At 39.0% G+C, this 26,777-nt stretch overlaps 1 protein-coding gene across 2 annotated transcripts; it reads left to right on the top strand.

The window, feature by feature from the left end:
- The first annotated feature begins 5 nt into the window (after nt 1–5).
- Nucleotides 6–24,044, top strand: CHKA (choline kinase alpha). Of its 2 annotated transcripts, XM_057412759.1 has the most exons (12): nt 6–414; nt 4,421–4,532; nt 11,621–11,674; nt 15,658–15,771; nt 16,383–16,516; nt 16,790–16,894; nt 17,267–17,325; nt 18,955–19,042; nt 19,902–20,010; nt 20,480–20,586; nt 20,910–20,991; nt 22,629–24,044. In XM_057412759.1, the coding sequence occupies exons 1-12, from the start codon at nt 77–79 to the stop codon at nt 22,686–22,688; spliced, it is 1,362 nt and encodes a 453-aa protein (XP_057268742.1). In that variant the 5' UTR covers nt 6–76; the 3' UTR covers nt 22,689–24,044. The 2 variants fall into 2 exon arrangements, with proteins under 2 accessions (XP_057268742.1, XP_057268743.1); XM_057412760.1 differs by lacking the exon at nt 11,621–11,674.
- The last annotated feature ends 2,733 nt before the right edge of the window (nt 24,045–26,777 follow it).

The raw sequence follows: 26,777 nt of genomic DNA, 5'->3' as shown, positions 1-26,777 counted from the left end.
CCATCCGCTCTTCGCCCCAACGGCCGCTGCGCCCGCTCCCCGTTGCCGCCGCCTCCTCGCCAGCCCGCCTCACGCTATGAAAACTAAGTTCTGTAACGGCGAGACCGACCCTTCCCCGCTTGGGCTCCTCCTGGGCTGCAGCTCCGGCGGGGGGGCCGTCGTCCTGCCCGCCGCCGGGCAGCCCCCCTCGCCGCTGGCTCACGCCGACCCCGAGCGGAAAGACCCCGTAGCGGCGGGCAGGGGTGGGGGTGCCACGCCCCCGCCTTCAGCGCTGCCGCTGCCGCCGCCGCCGCCTGGAGAGGAGCCGCCGCTCGACCCCCGGACGCGGCGCAAGGCGTATCTGTGGTGTAAGGAGTTCCTGCCGGGGGCCTGGCGGGGGCTGCGGGAAGAGCAGCTGCGCATCAACCCCATCAGGTCAGCGCTGTGGACGGAGGGGGGCGGGGCCGGTCTCTGTGGGGAGGGGGCGGGGCCGGAGTCCGAGCCGCTTCCTGAGGTAGGAGGTGCGGGAGATGCGGGTCTCCGTTTTCTTTTTTTTTTTTTTTTTTAATTGAGATCCTTCTAAATTCACTTCTCTGTGCGGAACGGAGCAGGCTGGCTCTCGCATGGGAGGTGGCTGCGCATCCGCCTCCCGCGTTCGTTCTTGATGCGGCAGGGCGAGGCCACCTGGGTCCACCGCCTCGGTGCGGGGAGTCTCGCTCAGGCTCTGGGTTCGTTACGTCAAAACACACCTCCCCAGCACACCCCATCCACCCGCCCTTCGGGGGCTGTTGGTGCAAGGTGCCTGGTGCTGCAGCGCGACGGCAGCGCCTCCGACCTGAGCCGAGGGAGGGACCTTGGTGGTAATAGTGATGGAGCCGGTAAAAACGGCTGCACCGTGTGCAGAGCTGTCTCCTGGGAATAACAGTGCCTTTTGGGGTGGCTTTTGGCATGGTCCCGACGGTGCTGAAAATCAGAAGTTAGCAGGTACATGCGGTGTATCGGTGATGTGAGTCATCTTTATATATATATAGTAACAAGTACTTGTGACTCAGCACGTTCACAGCAGACATACGTAAATTGGAGGTGTTCTGGAAGCCCTGTGTAGTGTGTTTGACAGCCTTGCCTTCTTTGTGGAATTAAATAGTCCTGTATGTTAGTCCTGTATGCTGGTTAAACCAGTGTTGGCTCAGACTTGTGTTTTTACAGACTGCTTGTCCAGCATCTGAGTGCTTGATCATTCTACCTGGTTAAGTGTAGAATTCACATACATTTTCAAAGAATATGGCTGTAAACGTCTTCCCTTGAGTTTCTAGTTTGCTTTCCTAGTGTTTCTACTTTTGTTGATACATGAAATACAAGGAAGTCTGCTCCCAGTTAGCTAAGAAAGCATAAACTGTTGGTAAAGTGCTCATACATAAAAGTAAAATGAAAATCCATCATGCTCATTTCTAAATGCAATTTAAAAGCTGTAACAAAAAAAAAAATGAGCAACTGATCAAAAGTCAGTACAGATTGTATTTTTAGATCATTTCTTCTCACTTGACATGATCATAATAAGTTTATGATGGGGAAGAATTTTTAGGAGACGGATATGTTCCTAGGTAGTAGGCTAGTCTGAGAGTATGTCTGTAATCTGACTATCTAAAGTGTTTTCATCCTTATTAGTGTGTACTTCTGACTTTGGTACTGGTTTTCTAAAGCTTTAGAGTTTAGCACAGATATTCTTGAATTTTTTTGAAACTTTTCCTCTGAGGTACTACTTCAGAATGGCTTGATGGTTTCTGGATTGGGAGAATAGAGGATGGTCTGAAACTTGAGAATGTGTAAAAACCGTGCTAGCTGGCAGTTGCCTTTACTTTGGCAAAAGTCTTCTTGCCACTTCTATGTATGTAGACTGCATCATACTGGTTTGCTGATCTAGCTTCACAGAAGGCAAGCATTCTCCAATGTCTGTCCATATTGCGATTTTTTTTTCTGCATTATTGCACATCATGTTCTTGAGCAGCTGTTAGGTACTTGCCATCATAGGATGAAGGGGTCTAGTCCTTATTCTTTGAGAGCAAAGAAATGGATTTGCATCTATTCAGAATGCAAGTATAATGAGGTACACCTAACTACTGTGTCTGTGCTTTGGGGAAAGCTACAGAGGCTTTGAAAGTAGGTGACCCTTTTGTAAGGGCTTCTCTTATAAGTAATTTGTAGCAGTAGACTAACTACTAGCTTTATCTGTATGAGTGACATTTGCCCTTTTGACCCTTAAGCAGACTGCTGAATCTACTGACCTTTCAGGAGAATAATACATTTTATTAGACACCCATATGGATTTACTTAATTAGTACCTTTCTAAGTCTTCAGTGCATAAAACTGTAGTGAAACTTCTTGTTTAATGGAGTTCAGCCTCGGTAAGCTACTCCTGTTTGGCTGGAGAGGTATAAAAAGTTTCTGGGCTTTCATGCACTGTACGTAGGCTGAGCATGTGTTTAAATAACAATTTTACTGGATTTTGCTCTCTTCCAGTGTTGTTTTTGTAAAGTGAATTTCAATGTGTTTGAACATATCAATACTTAAATAGAAGAACTAAAGCATACATCGGAGGCTTAGAAAAGATAGGGAACGGTTTTAAAAAAGGTGTCTAGCACAGTTTAAATGAAGCCAGAAATATAGCTGGTATAACTAACCGTTGTTCTGATTGCATCTGAATAGTCTGGCTTTGCTTTTCACTTGATATCCTTTCCATCTGTCTGGTTTTTCTACCTGTTCCCTTTCATGGTTCATATCTCTTGTCTCTAAACATCTTTTTTTGGATACCTGCCAAGCCACCTGGTTCTCTTCAGTCTTTATTGAGCATGTGTGCCATGGCTGGTTTACCCTATCTTCCTGAGATCTTTTTTTTCTTCCCTTCTCAGTTGTTGACTTTGGATATGTAGGCCAGTACTCCTTTTCTGTGTTGCCTCCCAGTAAATACAGGTTGTCTACTTCTTGGTAGCCTTTTCCTCCAGAGAATCTTTACTGCTTCTCCACTGCATTGTTAAGAGAACCCAGAAAAAATATTTGAATAAGCGTCGAGAGGAGTGTCAGGTTAGGACTAAGAACATTTTAGATGCTGCATTTTGGATTTGCCATGGATTCATGAATCAAAGCTTACTGCAAGGCAATATTAAATACTTATGTTTGCGGTATTGTGAAAAACTTCATTACTTTGTGAAGGAAATCACAACATGACAGGTATTTTTGATATTATTGTAGAGTTACTGCATTGAGTTACTTAGCATGCCACAAGTAAAATTACTTGCTTTTAAAATCTGTGCTGCTCATCCCTTTTACTGCTAGCTACTGCATTTGGATTGTATCTGGTTTAGAAAGTTCTTCCTTTTGTGATGTGACAGACAAGTTCTTTGGGTTTTTGGTGGTTTTTCTTCCGTAGAGCTGATTTGCGTTCCTGTCCTGCAAGTACATGAGACCTGTCGGTACTTTGTCCTCTTAAGAGAGGAACAAGTAATAGGGGAAAAATGTATTGCAGAAAGGAAATCTGAAAACTTGTTAATGAACAACTTGCTAAGAAGGTGCAGAAAGACCATGTAGTAAAGAAAATGTGGACTGAATAGACTGGTTCTTAGCAGGCTACTAGAAATCAAGAAACATAGCTTATCTAACCTGGTATCTATCTAGCTTTATAAACCTGTAGAAAAAAAGTGCTGTTACTTTTTGCTCTAAGAACACTGTTGTAAAACAGTGGTTGTATGAAAAATCATCATGGTTGTATAACCCCTGAATGACTGAAGCTTGCATCTTGCCTGATAAGGTTCTGAGGCTGACTTCAGGTTTGTCAAATACATAAGCAATTTCTTTAAAGAACTGCTTTAATTGGAATTTAAAAATTGAAAACGAGTCATTAAGGATAACAGTGTAAATAAGACTTTTATCAGTGATGCTGTAGCACAGGTGTTCAGGTTAAATCTTCATAGCTAATCTTTGTAGCTGCCATCCAGGTGATACCTGGATACCTAGCTCTAAATTTAAATTTAGTGGCTTATACTCACTGCATGGGTTTAAAGTTTATTCTGCTGTTGCCTTGGTTGGTTGTGCAACCAGCTATACCTGATAAGACTCCCAGCATCACTTCCTAGAAGTCCTGAAAATAATCAGTAGAAGCCTACATATTACCTTAGTTGCCTATATATTTTTTTCATGGCTTGGGCTGTAATTTGGATCAATAGGTCTTGATGGTGAACTATACATTAAGAAACAAGAAGCTTCTGATTTTTGTTTTTTTTTTATTGAGGCCTTGTATTGTCATGAGTTATTTTTACTGTTGGATAATTGTTTCTCAGAGTAGGTCAGGTAATTGTATTGAAAGGATTATTAGTGTGCCTCCAGTTTTTAGAAAATCAAACATGTATGCTCAGCCAAGCTAGCTGATAACTTGCCTTTCTCTTTATAGAGGTGGCCTCAGCAACATGCTGTTTCAGTGCTCACTACCTGATACTATTGAGACAGTTGCAGATGAACCACGGAAAGTTCTCCTGCGCTTATATGGTGCAATCCTGCAGATGGTGAGTATGTGGAGTGCTTTGGGAGTGGGAGGGTTTCTGTAGCTTAATTGTGATATTTTTGGAGATCTTTGCTTGTGACACACCAGGTGTGTGTGGCTTTATCCTTTTGGGAATGTGTTGTAGTGGGGTAGATTGCTAGTTTAAAGCAGTTTTCTTTATAGTTTGTTATTGTCTAGAACTTACACTCCTTTCCATACAGATCCTGACTGGTGTGTATCAGCTGAAGGCTCATTTGCTGTTGGTTTGATCAGTAATGTTTTGTTTATGGTGTTAAGTTTGGACTGTGGTGTTTCAGAGAAGTCATTAAAGATTGCTTCTGTACATTGTGTAGGACTTTGGCATAACTAGCAAGATTGCAAGAGACTAAACTGCTTCATTTTAATCTTGGTAGCACTTAATGGATTTTGGAGATTAAAGTTGAAGGCTTTGTCAAACTTGTACAGTGCTCAAGCATTTTATTAGATCTCATGGGTAATTGTGTTGCTGGAAAATCTGACCTATAGTGCTAGAATAAAAACGAAGCACACACATCAATACCGTACAGCCATCTCATTCCAAAATACGCTTTCCTAAATGTGTGGCATGCCTCATAGCTAGCATAGAAGCTTAACCAGATGTTTATTGAACTCTTCTAATGTTACCTTTCTTTCATTTGGTTAATAAAATGTAGGTAGCGTAGAAATTTGTCAAACCTGGAGAAGTGGTTGGCAAACATGTTTCAAATTCTAAGGTTTTAAATCAAGAACATTTTGTAAGGTTATCTCTTCTAAAGCTTACAGGCTGTTACCATACAACTGTACAGCAGATATTGTTACCCATCTCTGCTAGACACTTGATTATATAGTAAATAAATAATCAAAAGTGTTTAACCTTAACAAAAATCGCAATTTCATAAAATTACATTTGGATGTTGGCAGTTGTTTCTATTTGACTTGGGACAGTCTGGTTTTATTACCGTTAATTTGATATTTTTCAGTATTTGATCACTTGCTTTGAAAAACTGATCTGATACCTGCAGGAGATTGACTGTTCCTGAAATTTCAGCCCATCCTTCCCACTTCTGCTGCATTGGCCATATTAACAGATCTCATTGGATACTGTCACTTAACTGGCTTTATAGTGTTTATTATAGAATGTGAGGTATTAACTTTCCCATGGCAGCAGACTTTACCAGAAATATGTAAAAAAAAAATTAAAATTCAGTGGTTTGAAATGGCATGAAATGCTTGGCTACACCACCATATGCGTGTTGGGAAAGTTAATCTGTTAAATAAGAAAAGTGTGTAGAAGTTTTAATTCACGCTTAGTTTTCTCATTAGTTTAGAGAAACCAAAAGCAAAGTGAAAAAAAATACTGCTGAGAAACTGTTTTCTGAATGACTCTAAATAACAATATTCTAAGTAACAATTAACGTTGATGTGAAGATATTTTTTTTCAGAAATGTTAGTGGCTTTAATGTAATGTGAACTTATATGTAGAAGGATTGAGTAGGAGCATGGGCTGTAAAACTCCCCCAATGGTAGAACTGCTGCTGCCCAAGAGCTGTGAAGAAATGTGGCCTTTCCCTTGTATTTCAAAGGAAAAGACATGAGGATTTGTTGACCTCTTTTTCTGAGAGTTGTTTGTTGGTTTTTTTTTTACTCGCCTTTTCTGTGCCCCTGTCCACTGAGGAAATCAAAATAAAATTTGGGGCTCTAAAATCAGAACTAATTTGGTTTGAAAATTGAAAGTGTGTTCATAACTTTCTAACCTTTCTACTCTTGGTGTTGAAGGATCTTTTGAGATGTCTAACTTCCTTTATTTCCGTAGTGGCAGTGAAATGACTGCTCTTGTTGGTGCAGTTCTCTAAAGGTTAAGTAAGCAGAGAAAGTCCTAAGGTAAAACTTTCAGATTGCATTGAGGTTCACAATTTTTGTCAACAAACATTTGTCTCTTCCAGTCCCTCTACCTTAAAAGCAAGTTAAAATATAAGCAAACTGTTTTATTGGGGTATTTTGAAAACCTCATTTAAGAGTCTTATGAATTTCTGGGTGGCATAAGCAGAATCTTAGGTCAAGCCTGTTCAGAGGGAGTAGCTTGCTATTTTTTTTTAGTAATGTTGCTGAAGTTTAAAACCCTATAGAAATTTAGAGACACTGCCTAAATAAGTTGAGTTTTCAGACCTTATATTAAAATCACAATGTAATTTTCAGTTACTTAATTGTAACTGCCACTGGGTATTAGTAGTTAAAACTTGTTAGTTTGAGCCTTTGTAGCATGTTTAACTCTTGTCTATTTTACTTTCTGTTGAAATTGGAGCACAAAACCAGTGATAATACCAGCTCTTATTTCTTTACTGCAAATGCAAGAGATCTGTAGTGATCTGCACCAAATTGTACATACAGAAGGCAAGATGAAGTTAAAATTTTGAATACAAGTGAAAAACAGATACCTGATACTAACCTAAGAATGAATGATACTGGTACCATAATGCTTTGAGCCACCTTTTAAAGGAACCTTTTCTGCAGTTTGAAAATAGCCCCAGTTTGCTTATTATGAATCTTGGAAGACACAAATGTCAGTACATGAAACTCATCCAATATAAATCATGCCAGTTAGCTAAAGCTGCCACGCAGGGAAGGCTTTGCCTTCCTCTGTCATATCTAATACGTTTAAGCCAATTTTTTGTGTGCATGACTGTTTTGGGGGGGTGTTGGAGGGAGGTGAACTGAGTTGGCTTGGCCATTATTATGAATGGTCACACTGGCATGGGTGTTTTAAAATCAAGGACTTCTCTTGAGTATATCCTTGAGCAGAACATACTTCTTTTCTTTTTTTTTTAAGACAAGTATTTGTGCTTGTGACAGGTTAAAGTACTAACCACATTAAAACTCAAATGTTTGAGGCACAATGCAGATATGTTCTACATTGTAAAAAGGGAAATGTCTTACTCTGCTTCACTTATTCTTGTTCCAGCTTAGTTGTTAAATTTAAAGGGGAACATTGAAAGTAAATCTAAGTAAAACTTCCTCAAGACAAAGTGTCTTTAACTGTTGGCATTATGAGTGTTAAACTGAAAACAAAAGGTTTTCCAACAATATGCCCTCTAATGTCCAGACTTCTAAGATTGGATTTCATATGCAGATCATTGTAGTGTTTCTACTTAAATTCAGAACAACAAAAACTTCCAACATCTTAGAAATGCTGGTAGGGTTTCAACATAAGATAGCATCAGCAAAAGAAAAAAAAACCCAAACTAACCAAAACCCCCTCAAATTAAGGTGAATTTCTTTGAGGTTCACCTATCAAAAGGTAACTTGGGGATTGATTCCCATTGTTTTACACATGTCAAAAGAACCTTTAACTCTGATTCATTGGGGCTCTGTTACTTTTCAACAGACAAAACAATCTTGTGTGTAAATGAGGAAAACCAAACCAGTATACCTAATGTTCCTCTCTGGTCCCTCAATTTCTATGTGAGCAGATGCAAAATAAGTATAAATGGTTGCCACAGTTCTGTGGTTAATCTCTTTCCATACCTGCCTTGCTGCCTTTTTTTTTTGTAACTAAATAAATGCAGACTGCTGTGTAACTGTAATTCTGTAATTATCAACGTCTTCTGTGATTGTTGGTGTCCATGTCTGTTTGTAGCATGGAGTAACTACAAATCCCTGGCACTGGCAGACGGCTTGACAGAAACCAAGCACCTCTTACGGGGATATATTTGTGTTGGGTGGCGTTAAGGGTATTCTGGGGGTAATGTACCACTTTAGTTGTATATGCATGTGTTCTCTGCTGCAGGCTTGCCCATGCGATCGTGCCTAGAGCACTCTGGTTTCCAGGTGACAGACACGATTCACGGTATAGTATGAGATCTCTGAAGTTGGAGCATTCTCTACAGCTTTCATTTTCTTTAGTACTGGATTTCATTGTTTAAAAAGAAGGCTTAAGTAGCACCAGCTACTGTCTGTCCATCTGAATGTTTACAGCAGTAACAAAATATCAAAGTACTACCCCTTCCTTTCCTCTGCTCCCTCATAAGAGAATGGTAACTTGCAATGAAGAGGATTAGAGGTGTCTTTGTGGCTTTTTTAGGACTTGAACTGTGGATTATTCTTCACATACTGGATGATTCTAGGACTACAGCAAATTGGTATCGGTTCCTTCAGGTCTGGCAGGGATCAGTGATCAACGTCAGATTCTTAGAAGCAGAAATTGTTATTGCTGAATCTAAAACTGTGTTCACATTCTCAGAAGTTCAAATCGATGTCTTCCAACAGCTTCTAGAATTAGGAATTAGGAAAAGTTTCTCCTCCATAGGTTGACTTTAAACTCTCAGGCAGTTCTTCGTAATGTGTTATAATTCCTTGTGATATGAATTCCTAGGGATTTATCTATATGAGAGTATTTCAGTATTTTGAAGTATTGAAAACTTCCAAAGCTGAGTAAACTCAGAAAAATAGAGCTATAATGTAGGCTTCAAATTTGTGGGCAGAGCTGAGTGTTATTTGGGGAAAAAAAAAAGGAAGTTCTTCCTCCATACAGAATTCTCCTGCCAAGCATCACTTGAGATTTTTGATTAGGAGCTCATTTTTCAGCTATAAGCAATACATTTTGGGCATTGGGGAGAAAATTAGGAACTTGATTTTGTGTGTCAAACTTCCAGATGTATAAAAAGTCTGGTCATCTGATCACACATCAGGAAAGATGCAGTGTCTCAAATTCTAGGACTTTCATCTTTTACCTGAAGCTTCCTCCCTTAAAATCAATTTACATGATCACAAAGTAGACCATATAACAACTTCTGTTGTCTGCACAAATAGCTGTCCTTCCTTACTAAAATTGTAGTGAGCTTTCTTGGTCGGCTTTGAGAATAGACCTTCCCACAGTGAAAGTACTGAACAAACATTGACGAAATCTTAAAGATGTAGAACATGTCCATTTTAAGTTAATAGTTCATAGAGTGATTTAAAACCTTCAGCAGTTATTAAATCATTCTCATATTTGAGTAATTTAAATCTCCTCATTGCTATTGAAGTAAATAGCTCCCAGAATTTGAGTAAGGTTGGAGTGAGCTATTAGTTCTTGTGTAAAAACTCAAGTTTTTGTTGGTGTAGCCAAGAACATGAGCTAAATATGTAGATCAGATACCTCATGGTATGTTTTGCTTTGAACTAGTGTTTTCGTAGGTAATCATGCATCCAGAAAACAGTCCTTCCTACCATTTCAGTTAAACTCTTAAACTTCAGTTAAATAAAATTGCATCCTGCTTACTTCTGCTTCACTGCATGTACCAAAGGCTTTCCTAATTCTAGGCTAAGTACATGGCCACTTCTGAATACTGATCCTCTCCAAGCTCCCATTCATATTTGCAAGTTATTTACAAACTACTTTGTTTTCATTCTCCTCTGGACACTAATGCTCCATGCTGAGGGAACAGAAAAGAGGAAGGGATGCCGCAGAAGTCTCTTTTTCTGAAGACTCTGCAGTACACATCCTTAACTGTCTTTCTAATGGCATGGTAGATGCCATTAGGTGATCTCCAACAGTAATTTGAGGTGGACTTGTAGAACTGGTGAGCTCTTTATACAGTAGGACTTCTGCAAAGTGGATGCCAGTTGAGGTTCTAGGGGAAAGCCTTATCTGCTTACCTTCTGATGAACTGAACCGTTCTGAGAGCACCATTAATCAGGAAAGACTCCTGGATGGTGAGTAACTTTCTGACTGTTCAAGAAAAATCTGTAAGATGCAAGAGTGGTATTGATGTGTAAGACATGCTTGTTCAGAGAAGCCTTCTGTAAATCACTTTAATACTGTTGAGTAGTTATGCATTTAGCTTTAGTGAGTGTTTTGACTTTATTAATTTCCTTGAAAGGAATACAAGCTGATAGTAGTTTTCATATTGTCTTGTTTTAAACTTATTATCCTAGTGGAATGGGAAGTACTTGCTGAAAGATCATCGATTCATAACTATGCTTCTTCTATGCTTCTGAAATACTGTAACTATATAGCTTGTGTAAATCATTAGCTTGTTGTATTGTACTTAAGGCAGCTGGTGTTGCTTAACTGTATTCCATTAAGTTCATATTTCCACCCCTTTTTGGACCTCTTAGAGCTTTGGAACAGAAAGGTATGCACACGGTTCTATAAATAAAATGTTCAGAAGGTGGAGATGCAGGCTACCTTTATGGGGCTTTAAAGCTAGTCTGGTTTAAACAGTCAACAGTGGAATTGCAACATAAATAGCAGCCACAAACTGTCACGAATTCTAAGCAAATATTTGCTTTCTCTTCTCCTTGCCTTCAGTCCCTTTAAAGGACAAGGGGCTTATTACATCTTGAATTTTAATTGTGCAGCTCTATTAAAAGCATGTGCCATTGAGGGCTCAATTGCTGAGGGTGTGGTTTGATACTCTGAAACTGCTTTGTAATGATTGTTAACAATCCTAGCACAATACGTTATGCACAGAATTCATTGAACTTCATATACTGCAGTTTTTACTGAAACATCTTTAGCTTACATGGGCATTCGAAGAAAAATCTTGGATTTGTATGGCCAGTAGTACATTGTACAGACACTCTGGATAGCATACTGTAAATAAAGAAATCCTGGTCAAAGGAATTTGGAAAATTGGGTAATAAAGTGGTTTGCAGCCTTCATAATGTGCTCTGGCTAATAGTCCTAAGGCTTCTATGTAGTCTCTGTGATGCGTCTCTTAAGTGCTTTAGATGCAAGAAGGGTATCATCGTAGGTGTCATGCAGAGGGACTTAATTTTCTTAATTAAAAGTTCCTCTAAGCTTATGATACATTGAAATCTTGTTTGGAAATACTGGGAAACAGTAAAAAAAAAATGCCTGAAAATCAGCTGTCAGGCTGTTTACAGGAGTGGCTTGATCTCAGTGGCACATCCTTTTGAAAGATTTTGGAATGTTGGAATAGTGTGGTCAGAGGTCAGATGAATACTAGTGCTGTAGCTGACACAGATCAAGACAGTGTTGAGACATCTAGTTAATTGTAGCTGGCACTTCACCTCCCTTTGTTCTGGTGGTTGCAGTTTAATCATGTTAAATTTCATCTTCTCATTGTGTTTGCTTTTTCTCATTCATAGAGGTCCTGTAATAAAGGAGAGTCTGTAGAATCTCAGAAGGAAAATGACTTTCAAGTGAGTAATTAATTTTACTTATTTGATGGGAGTTTCATAGATGACAGGAACGTGGTGATCCTACTCGTTTTAAACCAGTAGCTTTTCCACCTGGTATCTGGGCTGTACCTAGAAACCGTAAGCAGTAATGATGAAATTGATTAGCTCATAGAAGTAACATTATAATGTGAGTGTCTGTACATAGCTTGGAAAGATTTAAGCATAACACATTAACAAGAAACACCCCCTCAATTCTACCCTAAATGGTTTCTCAGCATTTTGAACACTGGTGTTAATACTGTTACATATCATGCTAGGCTCTCTCTTTAGTAGAGGAAGATCAGTACTCTGCTTTCCCTAATCCATATTTTAGAATACATTGATGAACTCTTCTGGGGAAAGTATGTATAGCTGGGAGAGGGAAAACTTCTCTAGAACATGAAGTGTTTCTGATTAGAATTGTACATGGGTCATCTGTGTTCTGCAAACTTTAAAGTACTTGTATTTGGACCTATTTCTGCTCATGCAGCATAAAGTTTAGCTGAGTGTAGTTTTTCATAAAACCATCTGAACAGAATTTGATAACTTAGGTTTTTACCATAGAAGTGTTTTTTCCAGTAAGGGATAACATTGCAGCACGTTAGCCAAATTCTTTGCTTATGTACTGTCATTTTTCAGCTCTGTAATGGTTTTGGCAGTGATTAGGCAGAAGTACATTTTAGTTAAGTGCTGGTTTTCTCCCCGTGTATTTTTGTGCCTTCTGGGAATGCCATCTGAAACAGTTCAAGCATTTTTTTTTTTCCCCTAGGGAGTTGAAACTGGTTTTAAAATTTTTGTTGTTGAATGCCAACTTTAGAAGCTTTGTTGAACTTTCAGTTTAGTTTACTGGAACAGCTTCAATCAGTTGAACAAAGACTGAACTGAAAAATGTACTGATCTGATTTCTCAGTTTTCTTCAGAGGTTAAAAATGGAGATGGCTTGATTTTTCTCTCTTGCCCCAATTCAGTAAAAAAAAAACAAACACAGTTCCTGAAGTTAGAAAACAAAAATCTAAACAAGTCCTTCCCTGATGCCAGCAGCTCCTAGGTACTTTGCAGTGCAGGAAGCAAAGCATTGAACTTCAGAACTCTGTATGTGTTGCCTGAAAATACTGATTCTTTGCTGGCAGGTTATTGTTTTCTACTATTAATCTCATAGTACTGGAACTTCACTGTTGGATCAGGGTACTCAAAAATTCCTGGTAGGGTAGATTTGTTAAGTTTCTCGAGTCTAGGTAAAAATTGTAGGTAGGTTTGATCAGAAGAGTCAGTGTCATTCCTTGGAGACAAGAAAAACCTCTGGGTAATCCCAAAAATGTTCTGCTTCACCAGCAGAAGCATTGTAGCTAGCTGTTCTGCCTGGTGTTTGACAACTGTGACTAGAGATAGGGTAGTCTTCTGTCAGCTCATAAGGTCTTTTAACGGATGCTATCTTTGTTTTACCTTGATTTTGCTATAGATAGGGGTAATTTTCCTTAAAATAGTGTATTTTGCAGTGAGCTTTTTGTCAAAGCAAGAATAAAGAAGCTTCAATTCCAGTGGAAGTGTAGAAAGATTTTTTTTTTTTATTTCTCCTTGCCTGAATGGGAGTTGCATATTGGAATAGTCTTGTAAAGAGTGTTTTATTTATAGTTCTTAGGTTTGAAATGCAACATTCGACTCCAAGAATTCCTTTAGAAGTGTGAGTGGTCAATTCTTCTCCAGAGGCTTATTTTAAATACCAGTGTTCTTGGTTACATCTGTTTGAAACTGATGAAAATTGAAAGCTTCAGAGCTTAACACAGTAGATTGTTGTCTTGGCAGTATAAGCATATTGCAAGGTATTTGAAGGCATTGAGATAAGTGATTTACTTAGTTACAATGTTTGATCCTTTAAAAAAGTAACATGTAACTGAAGAGTTAGATACCTAAATTTGTTCAATGTCCATATGAAGTAGTCTGTAGAAGCAAGTGTTATGAAGGAGAAGTCTTTGTGCCTGAGATACATAGATGGTATTTTTCCAGAGCTCTCACTGGACCTCTTCTGAAGTGACCATTCTGCTAGAGAAAGTTCTTTTGATGTTCTAAACTTTTGTCTTTTAATTGCCCAGCATCAGAGAATTCAAAATTGAATATTCTTACACTGCTGCTTTTAGGTAATACTTGCCTGTACTTTTAAACCTTGAAGCAGATCTTTCATGTAGAGAAGCAGCCACCCTTATTAACACTGACAGAAGTTTACAAACTTGCAATCATGTGGTTGTGGATTATCTGAAGGTTCTAAATTTTTAATCATGTCAGAAATAACCCATGAGTGCACTGCAGAGTAATTGGAAATTAATTGGTTGTCATTTCTGATGCATTAAGGGACTTAATGAAGAACATTTCTTTAGCAATTGCTGTTACCCAAGTATCATGAGTTGATTCTTCTGTAAGAAGCAAAACCAAGGAACTGATATCTTAATGGGATCAGCCCACAGAACTCTAATCAGACTTTTATAACACCTGGTGTTGTACCAGGCACAGACAAAGTCAATACTGACTAATAAAGGAGTAGACACTCAATAACCTGTATCTAATTTGCTTTTTGGTTCCTGGCAGTGGACTTCAGAACTGAAGTGAAAAGTTCAGATCTGTGGTGGTGAGGGCATATGAAATGATTAAAAGTATGTATATTTGGCTCATTAGTTCTGCTTTGGAGTTGAGATGGGAAAACACTGGAGGACATGGATGCAATACCTTCATATGTAGATTGCCTTAAATTCCCAATTGATATTCTTGATAACTCTTTATTGGAGTTAATGCCTCAGAATATAATTACATGAGTCTTTTCTACACTTTCATATGAAATTCTACAAGTTCTTGAAGATGCCACAATGTGTGGGCCAGTAATAAAAATAATATATCAACAGAGCTGCATGGAGTATACTCAAGGGTGGAACTTGTATGGAAGGAATTAGTCACTGAGACTAATGACTACTGTAATGCAGAAGGCTTTGTAGTCTGAAATACCTGAGGACTTTAACTTTGTGCTGTTAATTCTTAAGCTTAAGTGTCGTGGGTCAGACTTCAAGATGAGTTGCTCAAAAGTAGGCAGAAGCTTAGCAGACATCTAGGATTTGAGCACAGCTGGATTCCAGTTAACATAATTGCTAGAAGTAGTGATTTATACTGTGGCTTCTGTCTTTGTTTATAGCAGACCTTACCCATCAAGAAGGCTGTACTTCAATGATTTTAACTGTATATTTGAGACATTTAATATTTCTATTTTTAAACTTTCATATTAAAGCTACCTGCTTGTGTCTGTTATGGACTGAGTTTATTGGTGTAAGGAAAATCTTGCAGAAAAGTTATTGGAACTTGAGGTATGTTTGGAGATTGCAAAAGAAGAATGTTTATTCACACACAGTTGCTCCTTAGCAGGAGTTTAAATTATGTTGTCTTAAAAAAAACCCCACCAACAGTAAATGTGCTGAACCAGAAACAAATCCCAAGTCATTCTTCTAAATGAAAAATTGAGTAGTTGTTCATTTCATTCACTTGCATAGTTAAAATGTCCTTTTGTGAGGCAGCGTTCCTAAGTGTGTTAAAATAGCCAGGGGTAATATTTATAGCTCCTCTGCTGTGCTTCAGTAGGATAAGCTCCTTCAGGAAATGAATTTGCAGAGTTCCCACAGGTTAGGGAGAGGGCGTTCCGTGTTTTGCATAGCTTTCCTTTGACTTGGCCCACCAACAGTACCTGTTAAGTAATAGATCTTCCTCCCCAGCTTTAAAATTGAAAGCCAAGTATTTGTATTGCTTCCATCTTAACTAAGAGCTGTTATTAGTCAAGAAACTTTGGTTAGCAAAAGATTGAGTCTGCTTTTTAGAGCTAACACTAAAATTTCTTGCTTTGTAGCAGTTTAGCTATTGTGCACACCTAAGAACACTTCTGTGTAAGCATCAAAAGCTTTAACTTTTAAAAAAACTTACTGTTTTATTTGCAGGGGGCAGAAGCCATGGTTCTGGAAAGTGTTATGTTTGCCATTCTTGCAGAGAGAGCCCTTGGTCCAAAGCTGTATGGAATCTTTCCGCAAGGGCGACTGGAGGAATTCATTCCTGTAAGTCCTGTTCATGATTAGTTAGTGGGTTTCTGTTAGCTGTTTTAATTGATCATGACAAGAAGGCCTCTGAACTACCCAGAAAAGCAGGGATGTGGGAATAGAATACTTGGCAGCCTGTAGTAATTGCTAATGGTAATTTGATACAGTTATAGTGGGTGTTGGAGAGCCCAGTTATAGCTCTTGCCAGGGAGAGATCTAAAAATTCTTCAGCTGTAGCGGGGACTAATAAATGAAGGTAAAAAACCTGTCAGATACCAAACATAGCATTGGAAGCTATGGAATAGCACTTTCCAGTAACAGCAAGAGCAGATGCTTTTGATACTTACATATTTATACCCAATCTGCTTTGAAGATATCTTTAGTGTGAGATGTGATATTGCTCAGGCCTTAATCTAGAAGAGAATTGACCAAGTCATAAGTAAGCTAGGGTGGCTGGCTCAGGTTTCTCAAAGATAGCAATTTTATAAGCTCATTTGGGATGAAAAAAGTCTTGCTAGAGTACTTTCCTAGTATTTCATACTATACTTTATAGAGATTAATGCTAGTGTTTGTAATTAATGACACTTTTGTAATTAACTACATTTAAAGAATACTGTATTTTATTACAGAGCAGGAAACTAAGTACTGAAGAACTAAGCTTACCTGACATATCTGCTGAAATAGCTGAGAAGATGGCTAGATTTCACGGCATGAATATGCCATTTAATAAAGAACCCAAGTGGCTTTTTGGAACAATGGAAAAGTAAGTTATGCAATATTTTAAAGTATAGAAAAAAGCAAACTGTTTTAATTTTGATAAGCAGATTATTTTTCCTGAGTGCCTGAGACCACAAGCTCTCACTGTACCCAGAAATTGCATCATAGTTACTTGAGAAACTTAAACTATCTTGAAGAAGAGTAACATTTTCTTTAGTATCTTTTTTTGAACTTTTTGGATTTTATTTTAGTATGAGAAGATTAATAAGCAGTATACTTATGGTCACAAATGCTGTACTGTTGTGTCTGTTTTTAACAGATACCTAAATCAAGTGCTGAGGATTAAATTTACCAGAGAATCCAGAACTAGAAAACTGAACAAGCTCCTCAGTTACAATCTCCCCCAGGAAATGAAAAATCTAAGGTAAGCTTATTTGTGCAAATTGGAAGGTAGTGGTAAACAAATTTTACCCTGAATTTGTATACTTTTTCAAGCACATTATAAAATACAATACCCTATATTAATTTTACTGTACAAGTCGGGGCTTGGTTTTGGTTCTGTAACCAAGCTGAGTCTCATATGACCATAAACTGGTACGATCAAGTTGCTGATCTGACTTGCTAATCAGTGAAGTCCAACTTCATTGTCCTGATCTTGGCCTCCTAATTGAGATAATAGGGTCTTGCTAGAAATGTACAGCACTTCAGATTCTTACAGCAAATTCCATTCTTTACTTAAAAGTGAACCTGAACTTAGTAATTTGTTACAAGATCATCCTATATTGCTGTTTTCCAGGACAATGCTTGAAGCTACTTCATCACCAGTTGTATTTTGCCATAATGACTGTCAAGAAGGTAAGCTGCTAGTATTTCATGACCTTAAGTGATGCAGTGTTAAGCCTTTCTGGTCACTTGTTTGCTTTCTGAGAGGTAGTCATATTGTTGAGGTACTGCCCTGTAAGATGACCTGAAGCAGCAGCCTGTGTGTGCGCTCCTAGTGTGCAACAGTTGCAAAGTCTATTGGCTTTCAGCAACCCTTCATGCTAATTAAGAGAATGTCTAGTATCATAAATGGATTAGCCAAGTGTGTATACATGCTGTGTTTATGCCTGTGAGTTGATGATGGGAGCCTTGTGTGTTGTCTGTTAAAACTGTACTTTTCATAGCTGTCTGTAATATTACCTGGTCAGGGTAGGATATACTTTAGGCCTTAAAAAAGATACTGAAAAAAATACAATGAATGGTGAAAATGAGACTAATTTGACTCAGTAGTTCTCAGCTTGTACTGGTAGGAAGTGTTAGGAAAACTTTATCCACCTCTTTTTGGTGTACTCTGCCTCTTCAAGTCATGGAGGGAATAACAATTTTTCAGGCTTTTATCTAGAGATGAAAAGGAGGCAGGGCTAAGGTATTGGATATGCTGTGTTTGTGCTCCCTGCCACCTGTACAGTGGGTAAGCTGGGCTGAGCTGGAAGAATGCTATATGAGGACCATATGGAGGGCTGTTTTTTTTTCTCAGGAGTCACAGCCTTGCTAGCTAAGGCTGAAGAATGGGCCTGAAAAAGGATTGCCCTGGAGGATAGACAGCACAAGGGGAAAATGCCACTGATCTGAGGTCTGAAGAGCTAGCTTGGTAGTGGGGTTTGTGGTCTCAGTGCTGATGTGGCAAGGTGTGGTACCAGAGGAGTTAGAGCATGGCAGTGCTGGTGCAAGCTTTGTAACCTAAGTTTCCAAGGCAAGGGTGTGTGTGGGGAAAATATTGTACTCATTCTGTTGCTCTGAAGGTATGGCATAAAGAACAGATGTACCTGTGGAGAGGGGACAAATTATTGCAGAAATTGATATTCCTATGATTTATTTACTAGTTGACAGACAAACTTGATGTCTTTCATATGAATTATGAGCAAGTGACAAAGTGAATTGAAAGACGGGGAAAGCAGTCTCCCTGTTACAAAGGAAAAGACAAGCTTTTCTGTAAGTACTGGTTGTGCCACATACTAGAATAGCAAAGTGGCTGCTATTCTAGAAAGGAGTCTGTGGCTTTCAGGCTGCTGAGAAGCAGTTCCTTTTCCAAGTGTAGTGTGACCAGTGATAGTGCTACGCAGGTATGAGAGATCTGCATAGTTTATATCTCGAGCTGTGGAAAGAAACAGTTCGGCAAGGGCTACTAAGGCTGACAGTGTCATCCAAGTTAGCTGTCAACTAAATGCTGAAAAAGCAGGACTCTTGGGAGAACAAATCTACCTCTGCCTGCACAGAAGAAAACTTTCCTTGCTGTCAGCTTTACAAGGTTTATGGTATAGATCTCAACTTTCAATGAGCTGGTATACAGTTAGTGCAACTTGGCTTTTTCTGTCATATTTCTGTGCAGATATAAGTGATAGCTGGGATTATCTGAACAATATTTCTTAAGATACAGTATTGATTTTTCTCCTATTTTCCTGGGACTTCATTGAATATGCTGTATTACCTTAAAATTTTCAGGTAATATTTTGCTGCTGGAAGGCAGAGAGAATTCAGAAAACCAAAAGCTGATGCTCATCGACTTTGAATACAGCAGCTATAATTATCGGTAAATCACTTCATTTTCTATTCAGCAGGAAGTGTATTGCTTTTTATGTGCTACTGTGAGAGCAAGTGCTGCTTATTCTGTCTATTATCTCTCTGTTCTAGTGAATTGTGCTCTGCTCTATTAGTAGTGGTGGACAGCAAACTATAACTAGGTAAAACAGCTCTGGTCCTGATGGTGTTGAGTATAGGCATACAGCACAGTCAAAGCTGTTGGAGCTCCTTATTTGTCCAGGCTAGAGGGCTTGTTTGTGTATGCATAAATGGCTTCTTGCTTGCATGCCAATTCCTTTCTAGTGGGGGTATAAGAAAAATGGTAGATTGTGTATGTACATATGTATGTAGAGCAGGTTTGCTTTTGCTTTTTTGTCCCTTTCAGGTGGCTTTCTCATCTGTGCGCAAGAGTAGTCCTAGGTTTTTCACTACGTGGTTACACACAGTGCTTTCTGTTCCTGCCTCAGTCATCTAGAACCTGTGTTTAAAGGTGATCTAAATGTGGAGTCATTTGGATCACTAAACATTAGTGTAGCTGGAACATAATGGAATCCTGAATTCCAGTAATGTGAAAGTGGCATATGTTAAATACTTTGAGTATGACCTTTTTGCCTGCAAAACTGTTTCCATTGTTATAAAAATTGGTAATATAGTCTGTTATTTTCATGTAGTTTGTAGCTTTCATTCTTAATGGCCCATCTTTATTAATTGATTTTAATACTCTGCAAAAATTGTATTCTTGTCATAAATGCTCTACCTTGTTTAGCAAAACTGCAGTAAGTTCTAAGTAGCCTTGTGCTTTTAGGCTTGATTAAAACAGATTGCTAGTATGCAAATACTGAGGTACTCGGTCTTTACCTCTTTTTCAGAGGATTTGACATAGGAAATCACTTCTGTGAATGGATGTATGATTACACATATGAGAAGTACCCATTCTTCAAAGCTAGTTTTCTTAAATATCCTTCAAAGAATCAACAGGTAGGTACATAAGACATAATAAAATGCCAGTGTCTGCATTCTTCAACTCTTTTCTAATTCTGTTTTGGACTTAACTCTGTCCCAAGACCTGTCATCCATGACTTCCTTAAATACAACGCTCTGTAATCCTGACTCTTTGTTTTGAAAGTTGTAGAAACTTCATAATAGCTATTCAGCATATAATGTTTACTATGTGCCATGTAGTTATGTACCACAAAAAGTCCAGACTGCAGCTGTAAAATTAATTGGCAGTAGCAAAATGTCATCTGTTGTCCTAATATTATGACTTAAACCAGACTTTCAAGTAATTGGTAGAGCCATCATTAATCTTAAATATAACTCCAGAACTGCTGATGTTTGAAAAAAAAAGACAACTTATTAAAAAGCCTGCCTCTTTCTGAAAAAAGCAAGTATGTCTTGAGACTGAGTTGTTACTCAGTTGTTAATAAGTTGTTTACTTGCCTTCCAGCTTTGTTTTATCTCCAGTTACCTGTCTGCATTCCATGATGGCTTTGAAAATCTGAGCAATGAAGAGAAGTCCAAACTAGAAGAAGAAGTGCTGATAGAAGTTAACAGGTAACTTGTCTTTCACATCTGTATCTTGAAACTTTCATTGTGACTTGTTCTTTTATATCTCTGGGTCAAGAAACCTCAGCCAAGAGAGGTTATAAGTGCTTTATATGTGGTAAAGTCCTTTGTAACCTTTAGATATGTGATATATACACTGAGTGGAGTAAGCAAAATACCATGGTGAAGCTAATGGAGTTATTTTTATAATGTCATACCTGAAGAAAAGATGTGGACATCTCCAAACTAGGGAATACTATCCTAGAAGGATATTGAAATAAGGTGGTGTGACTCAGTTGAGCATTTCAATAAACGCAGCCTTGCAATTTCAGGTTTGCCCTTGCGTCACACTTCTTTTGGGGTCTCTGGTCTATTATACAAGCAAAGATCTCATCCATTGAGTTTGGTTATCTGGTAAGCTATTTGATCAGTTTCATGTAAGTAAATATGTATCCTCTATTAACTAACCTGTGGTATATTATCAGAAAGTAAATGAAATGACCTCTCACTGCAACTAGTACCTTTTAAGTGTGGAGTAAAAAATTTAGCAACAAATTTCTTACTAGTTTGTGTAGTTTTCTTAGTGTAAAGAATATTTCAGATCATAAAAGGTTCAGAAAGCCTTCCTGTTATGTAGAGAGATTAGTCTTGTGTCAGGCCTTGCAGTGGTATGATGCATTACAGTGAAGTATTCTTCTGCAATAAGACATCATAGAATCATAGAATAGTTAGGGTTGGAAAGGACCTGAAGATCATCTAGTTCCAACCCCCTGCCATGGGGGGTTGGAACAACACCTCACACTAAACCATGTCACCCAAGGTTCTGTCCAGCCTGGCCCTGAACACCACCAGGGATGGAGCATTCACAACCTCCCTGGGCAGCCCATTTCAGTGCCTCACCACCTTTACAGTAAAGAACTTCCTCCTTATATTCAATCTAAACTTCCCCTGTTTAACAGTTAACAGTTTTAACCTGTTACCCATTGTCCTATCACTACAGTCCCTAATGAAGAGTCCCTCCCCAGCATCCTTATAGGCCCCCTTCAGATACTGGAAGGATGCTGTGAGGTCTCCACGCAGCCTTCTCTTCTCCAGCCTGAACAGCCCCAACTTGCTCAGCCTGTCTTCATACAGGAGGTGCTCCAGTCCCCTGATCATCCCCGTGGCCCTCCTCTGGACTTGTTCCAACAGTTCCATGTCCTTTTTATGTTGAGGACACCAGAACTGCACACAATACTCCAGGTGAGGTCTCACAAGAGCAGAGTAAAGGGGCAGGATCACCTCCTTCAACCTGCTGGTCACGCTCCTTTTGATGCAGCCCAGGATACAGTTGGCTTTCTGGGCTGCAGGCGCACACTGCCTGCTCATGTTCATTTTCTCATCGACCAGCACCCTAAGTCCTTCTCTGCAGGGCTGCTCTGAATCTCTTCTCTGCCCAACCTGTAGCTGTGCCTGCAATTGCTCTGACCCAGGTGTAGGACCTTGCACTTAGCATGGTTAAAATTTCATGAGGTTGGCATCAGTCCACCTCACAAGCATGTCAAGGTCCCTCTGGATGGCATTCCTTCCCTCCAGTATATGCTAGCATGCAGTAAGTGTGAATTTGGAAACTGAGTAGTCAAAGTGCACATGTAAAAACATGTTGAAGTTCGATATCTAACAATATCAATGCCAGGTAGCTTGTTACACTTGAGAAACAGATCAGTCTAACTCTTGATACATGCTTAGTGTATGGTGAAGTAATAGAACTTTCAGGTATTCTGAGTATCCTGCAGGAGATATTGCAGAAGCTGTCTTTTTTAGTTTTGGATTTTTCTTCTGACATGCTGGCAGCAGCTTTTAGTGGTAGAGTTGAAATAAGATTGGGGGAAATCTTAAGAAGCCAGAACACCTCTGAGAGAGATTATCCTTCCCAAAGAGAATTAATTAATGTGTTGAGATGATGGATTGGGAAGGTAGCACAGTTAATACCTTCATTATGCTTCCCCCTCCCAAATAAGAGCAGCCATCTGTTTAATGTATTGAGTACTGAATATTTCTTATTTCTCCAGGAATATGCGTTGTCCAGATTTGATGCGTACTTTGAGCAGAAGAGGAAGCTGAAGGTGTGAATGTGGGAGGAGTGGCCTGTTGGTTACTGTTTGAAGAGGGCAGCTGGACAGAACTTAAACTGTGCTTAGGCTACTGTATCTCTAACGAAGGTGTCACTGAATTCCAGTTTCTTGGAAGGCAGGTGTACAGTACTGTATAAAATGACTTGTTTACAGTTTTGTAAATACTTGGAATGAGGTTGGGAGGCAAAAGTAAAATACAACAGTGCAATATCTTTAAATCTTTTTGATCTAGAAGGTATTTTATATTGTGGGAGAAGCTTAGAATTTAGTGTCAATACCATATGCATCAGAGCAAACAGTGTTACTGTGAGTACATTTTCTGTGGGGGGTGTTGGCCTTCTGGTTTATGTTGTAAGTTGGAACAGTTATAAAAGATCATTCATTGTGGACACTCTCTCTCAATGAGAAGGAAAAGCAAAGGAGACAACTGTTAAACTGTGAAGTAGGCTTAAAATCTGAACTGTGAGATTAGGTTCAACACGCCCCATGAACACTATCTTCAAAGCTGCTGATATGTTACACCACTTTAACCATAAAGCAACTAAACACTTTGAAGCAGAATGCTTTAAAGTGTTACCTGCATATACATGAATGTTTCTCTTAAGCTGGTGTGCCTGTGAAGTATGAATGAACTTTGAACTGGACATTCTGGAGGAGTTTGTCTTGAATTGTTCATTCCGTGTCCTTCAAGAACATGCTTTAGCCCAGCCTGATTGTCTTTTAAAATGCTATGTCCTGCACAGGGGGTTCTATAGGCTGGCAGCACTGGGAAGAGTGCCTTGAATTGCTCTAGCAGCTCCCCAGATAATTGGATTGCAATTGACGATGCTTGTAATTGGAGCCCATCTCTCTTCTTGTGTTGCCACAGTATATGGCTGTAAGAAATAGTAGAGCCAAAGACTGTGGAGAACACTTCAGGAAATTGCTAATCTGCCTATCCAGTGCTTTTGTGGCTTGGGAGGTGCTTTTCTTGCACCTTCAATTGTCATCGTGTACCAGCAATCCAGTAAAGTGGAGCATCTTGGGGGAACAATGTTTATGTTGAAACTCGAGTATAATCTGTGTACATGTCATCGAAAGATTTCTTTAGATTTTTGGGAGCTTGTTTATTTTGAATGTTATTTGTTTGTGCTTTTTAACACACTGTATTATAAATAATAAACTTCTAAGTCTACCTTTTCTCACTTGTAAAGCAGATACTGTTTCAAGCAGCTGAAAAAATGTGCAGCATTTCATGTACTGTATAGCATAACTTGTAAAAGCTGTTAATTTATTCTCTAGTATAGAGAATAATTTTCCATACATGCAATTATTAATACTTTATAATAAATATAAAGCACTTCAGAATATCAACTACGACATTTTTAAGTCTTCGTTACATCTGCAGTATAAAATAGATGCTGGTTTTGGTCTTAATCTATACTGGAAGTGCTTTCTTGCTTATCTTCAAAGGCAGACTAAGCTTTGGGCTCAGTGATGCAGGATATATATTTTAACTGCCTGTAGCATTTATTGTAAATAATGTAATGCTAACAGTGTGGGGAAGAAAGATGATTAAAACAAGTGGTGAAAAGTAGACCGAAGATCAGTTTACAAAGTCTATAATTTGAGGTGGGAAAAAGTCTAGGTTTAAGCAGTTTACTGTTATGTCCTGTTAACTACCCTAAAAGCAAAAAAGTTGTGAGCATGGACTGAGTTTTACTGGCACACCAGATGAAGTATTTGTAATATGAATAATCAGATAACTTCTCTAGGCTACTGAAGGCTTCATTTAACAGACACTGTTGCACATAGTAAACCCAGTGAGAATGGCAGTGGTAATGAAAGGGTTGGAAACAAACAGTTCAGAATGGTATTTTGATTCTGTAGGAAGCCTTGCCTTGTATTCCAAGGGCAAGTTCAAATTCTCAAGAAGACCATGGAGACTGACTATCCTCTGCCTCACCTATTGCATTTCATGCTTCTCAGAAATGAAAGGGGAAGGAGAGTCAGTAACAGTAGCACTAACTAATAAAAGGTTTCATCAGAGGCAAAGCCCTTTCTTAAATTGAGATGGCTCATATACCAATTCTGAGAGGAAACTAAACTATAAAGCTCCCTGGCAACACTGCTTAAGGCAAGTGCCAGAACTGTGTTTGTACCTCCAGCATTACTGCTATGATTTCTGGGGGGAGGGAAAGGCCCAGAAGGAAAGCAGAGCATGCTGCATCTTGTGCCTTTTGTAGTGTAAATTAAAGTAAAGAGGGTGGGATTCCCTTCCCCCTGCCCCCAAAAAGGTGCTGTGTGGTAGGCTTAGTGTGAACACAGTTAAGTAAAAACTAACAAGTAGAGAGTGATGCTTAGACTCTTTCTGGTATGATTTCTTTCTTGGTAGATTTGTTTAGGAAGGGCAAGTTCTTTTAAATTTTCTTTGGGAACTTGGAGTAGACAACCAGGAACTGAAGCAGTCTTTTCTTACTCATAGTCATTGAATGTTAAAGCTAATTTATAAGCTGACCAAACAGCTGTTTAAATATATTGGCACTTCTGTAACAGGATATCGTCTTGTGAAGGTATATTCCAAAGATTTAGTATAAATGTAGTTCATAGCTTCTTAGTGCTTTAACTTTGAAATAATTAATGGTTGATCTGGTTTTTTGGCTTTTTTTTTTAAGCTGCCTTTAGGCAGCTTAAAACTAATGATTAATCCTCCTTTCAGTTGATTTGTGAATACAAGTTGTGCTTGAGCTCTTGAAACTTTTGGGTTTTATTTCCACTTCATGAATTCTTGTCTTAGTGTCCACATTGCCTCACAAGTCACTGGCTAAAGGATCTGCTAGTAAGTGGTGAAAATGTGACTTTTGGTGTAAGCTAAAAATAACAAACCAGCCTTTTACTTTTTAAGGAAACTATCTATTGTCCAGCCAAACAGCTAGTCTTGGCTGCCACTTTGAGGTGATCCACTGAGTAGCTGGCATAAAATGAGACAATTTTTGGAGTTGCTGTTATCTTGGTAATTGATTAGGGAGAAAGTTTATTTCCAGCCCTGGCCTCAGGGAGTACACTGCAAGGAGAAGCAATGGTGAAAAGCAGCAGTAGCTTTTGCTCTGTGTAGTGTAACCCTTGGTCTTTCCACCAAGTACACAGTTATTTGCCATTGTGGGAAGAAGTTGAGATTATCAGTATTTTGACCAGTCAATTTTTGAGAATTGTGTTGGTTTTCTGCTGCTAGGCTCCTCACTTCAGAGCCACATGCTACCTTGGATAATCCCTGTTTCCCAGCACAAAATATAGAACAGGAAAAATTCACCCTGGCTGTTTAATATTTTTCTTTGAAGCAACTTTGAGGTGTGATAGTGTTCTGAAAAGCAATTACCTGAAAAATACAACTTTGCAGATCAACTCTCTCCCTTTGTGTGTCTCAGAATTTGCTAATATTGATAAGAATTTCTGTTTCTCTGTCCACTTGGCTGAGGTCACCCTGCAGCTTAAATGGAATGAACTGTTTCACTCTTTCAGATGGATGTAATTATCCTAGTTGATGATGGCTGTGGAAACTCCTCAAGGGAACTGGGGCTTGCAGCCATTTTGTTCAGGGACCTAAATTGTCCTGCAGTTCACTTACTAGATATATGATGGGAAGGAGAGAACCTAGTTTTAATTCTGCATGAGTCAGTAGAACTGGGAACTAAAGAATGTATAGGAGAAGCAGAATTAAGAAAATTGACTGCCCTTAGCCCAAGTGCCAGCACCTCTGACCTTTTCTGCTTTACAATTGCAGTGCTTTAGCTTCCTGAGGGTTCAGCTGATTATGCTGTGTTAAATCCCAGTGATTGAATCTGTTGGTGCCTCAGGATACCAGTTTGTCTTTTTTGCAGACCACATCTTCAGCAAGTCATCACAGCTTTCCAATGTTAGTAAAATCATAAGTCCATCAGTCAAAAGTCAATGGATCCTGCTGCCATTTCTTACCACAGTTCAGCTGTCCCAGTGAGATACAGCTGGGGCAGGGAGCTGCCAGGCAGCACAGCACAGCTCTACAGGGATTCAGTGGTTTTTAGAAAAGCAGGTAGGTGGAAGAAGCACTGTTTGCTGTGCCTTACAGAG

Source organism: Pezoporus wallicus, unplaced genomic scaffold (genome assembly GCF_028554395.1).
Source record: "Pezoporus wallicus isolate ANWC-B61680 ecotype Strahan unplaced genomic scaffold, APGP_CSIRO_Pwel_v1 scaffold_6885, whole genome shotgun sequence".
In the NCBI taxonomy this organism is placed as follows: domain Eukaryota; kingdom Metazoa; phylum Chordata; class Aves; order Psittaciformes; family Psittacidae; genus Pezoporus; species Pezoporus wallicus.
Note: the sequence above shows the minus strand (reverse complement) of the source record. Positions and strands in the feature narration are given on the sequence as shown.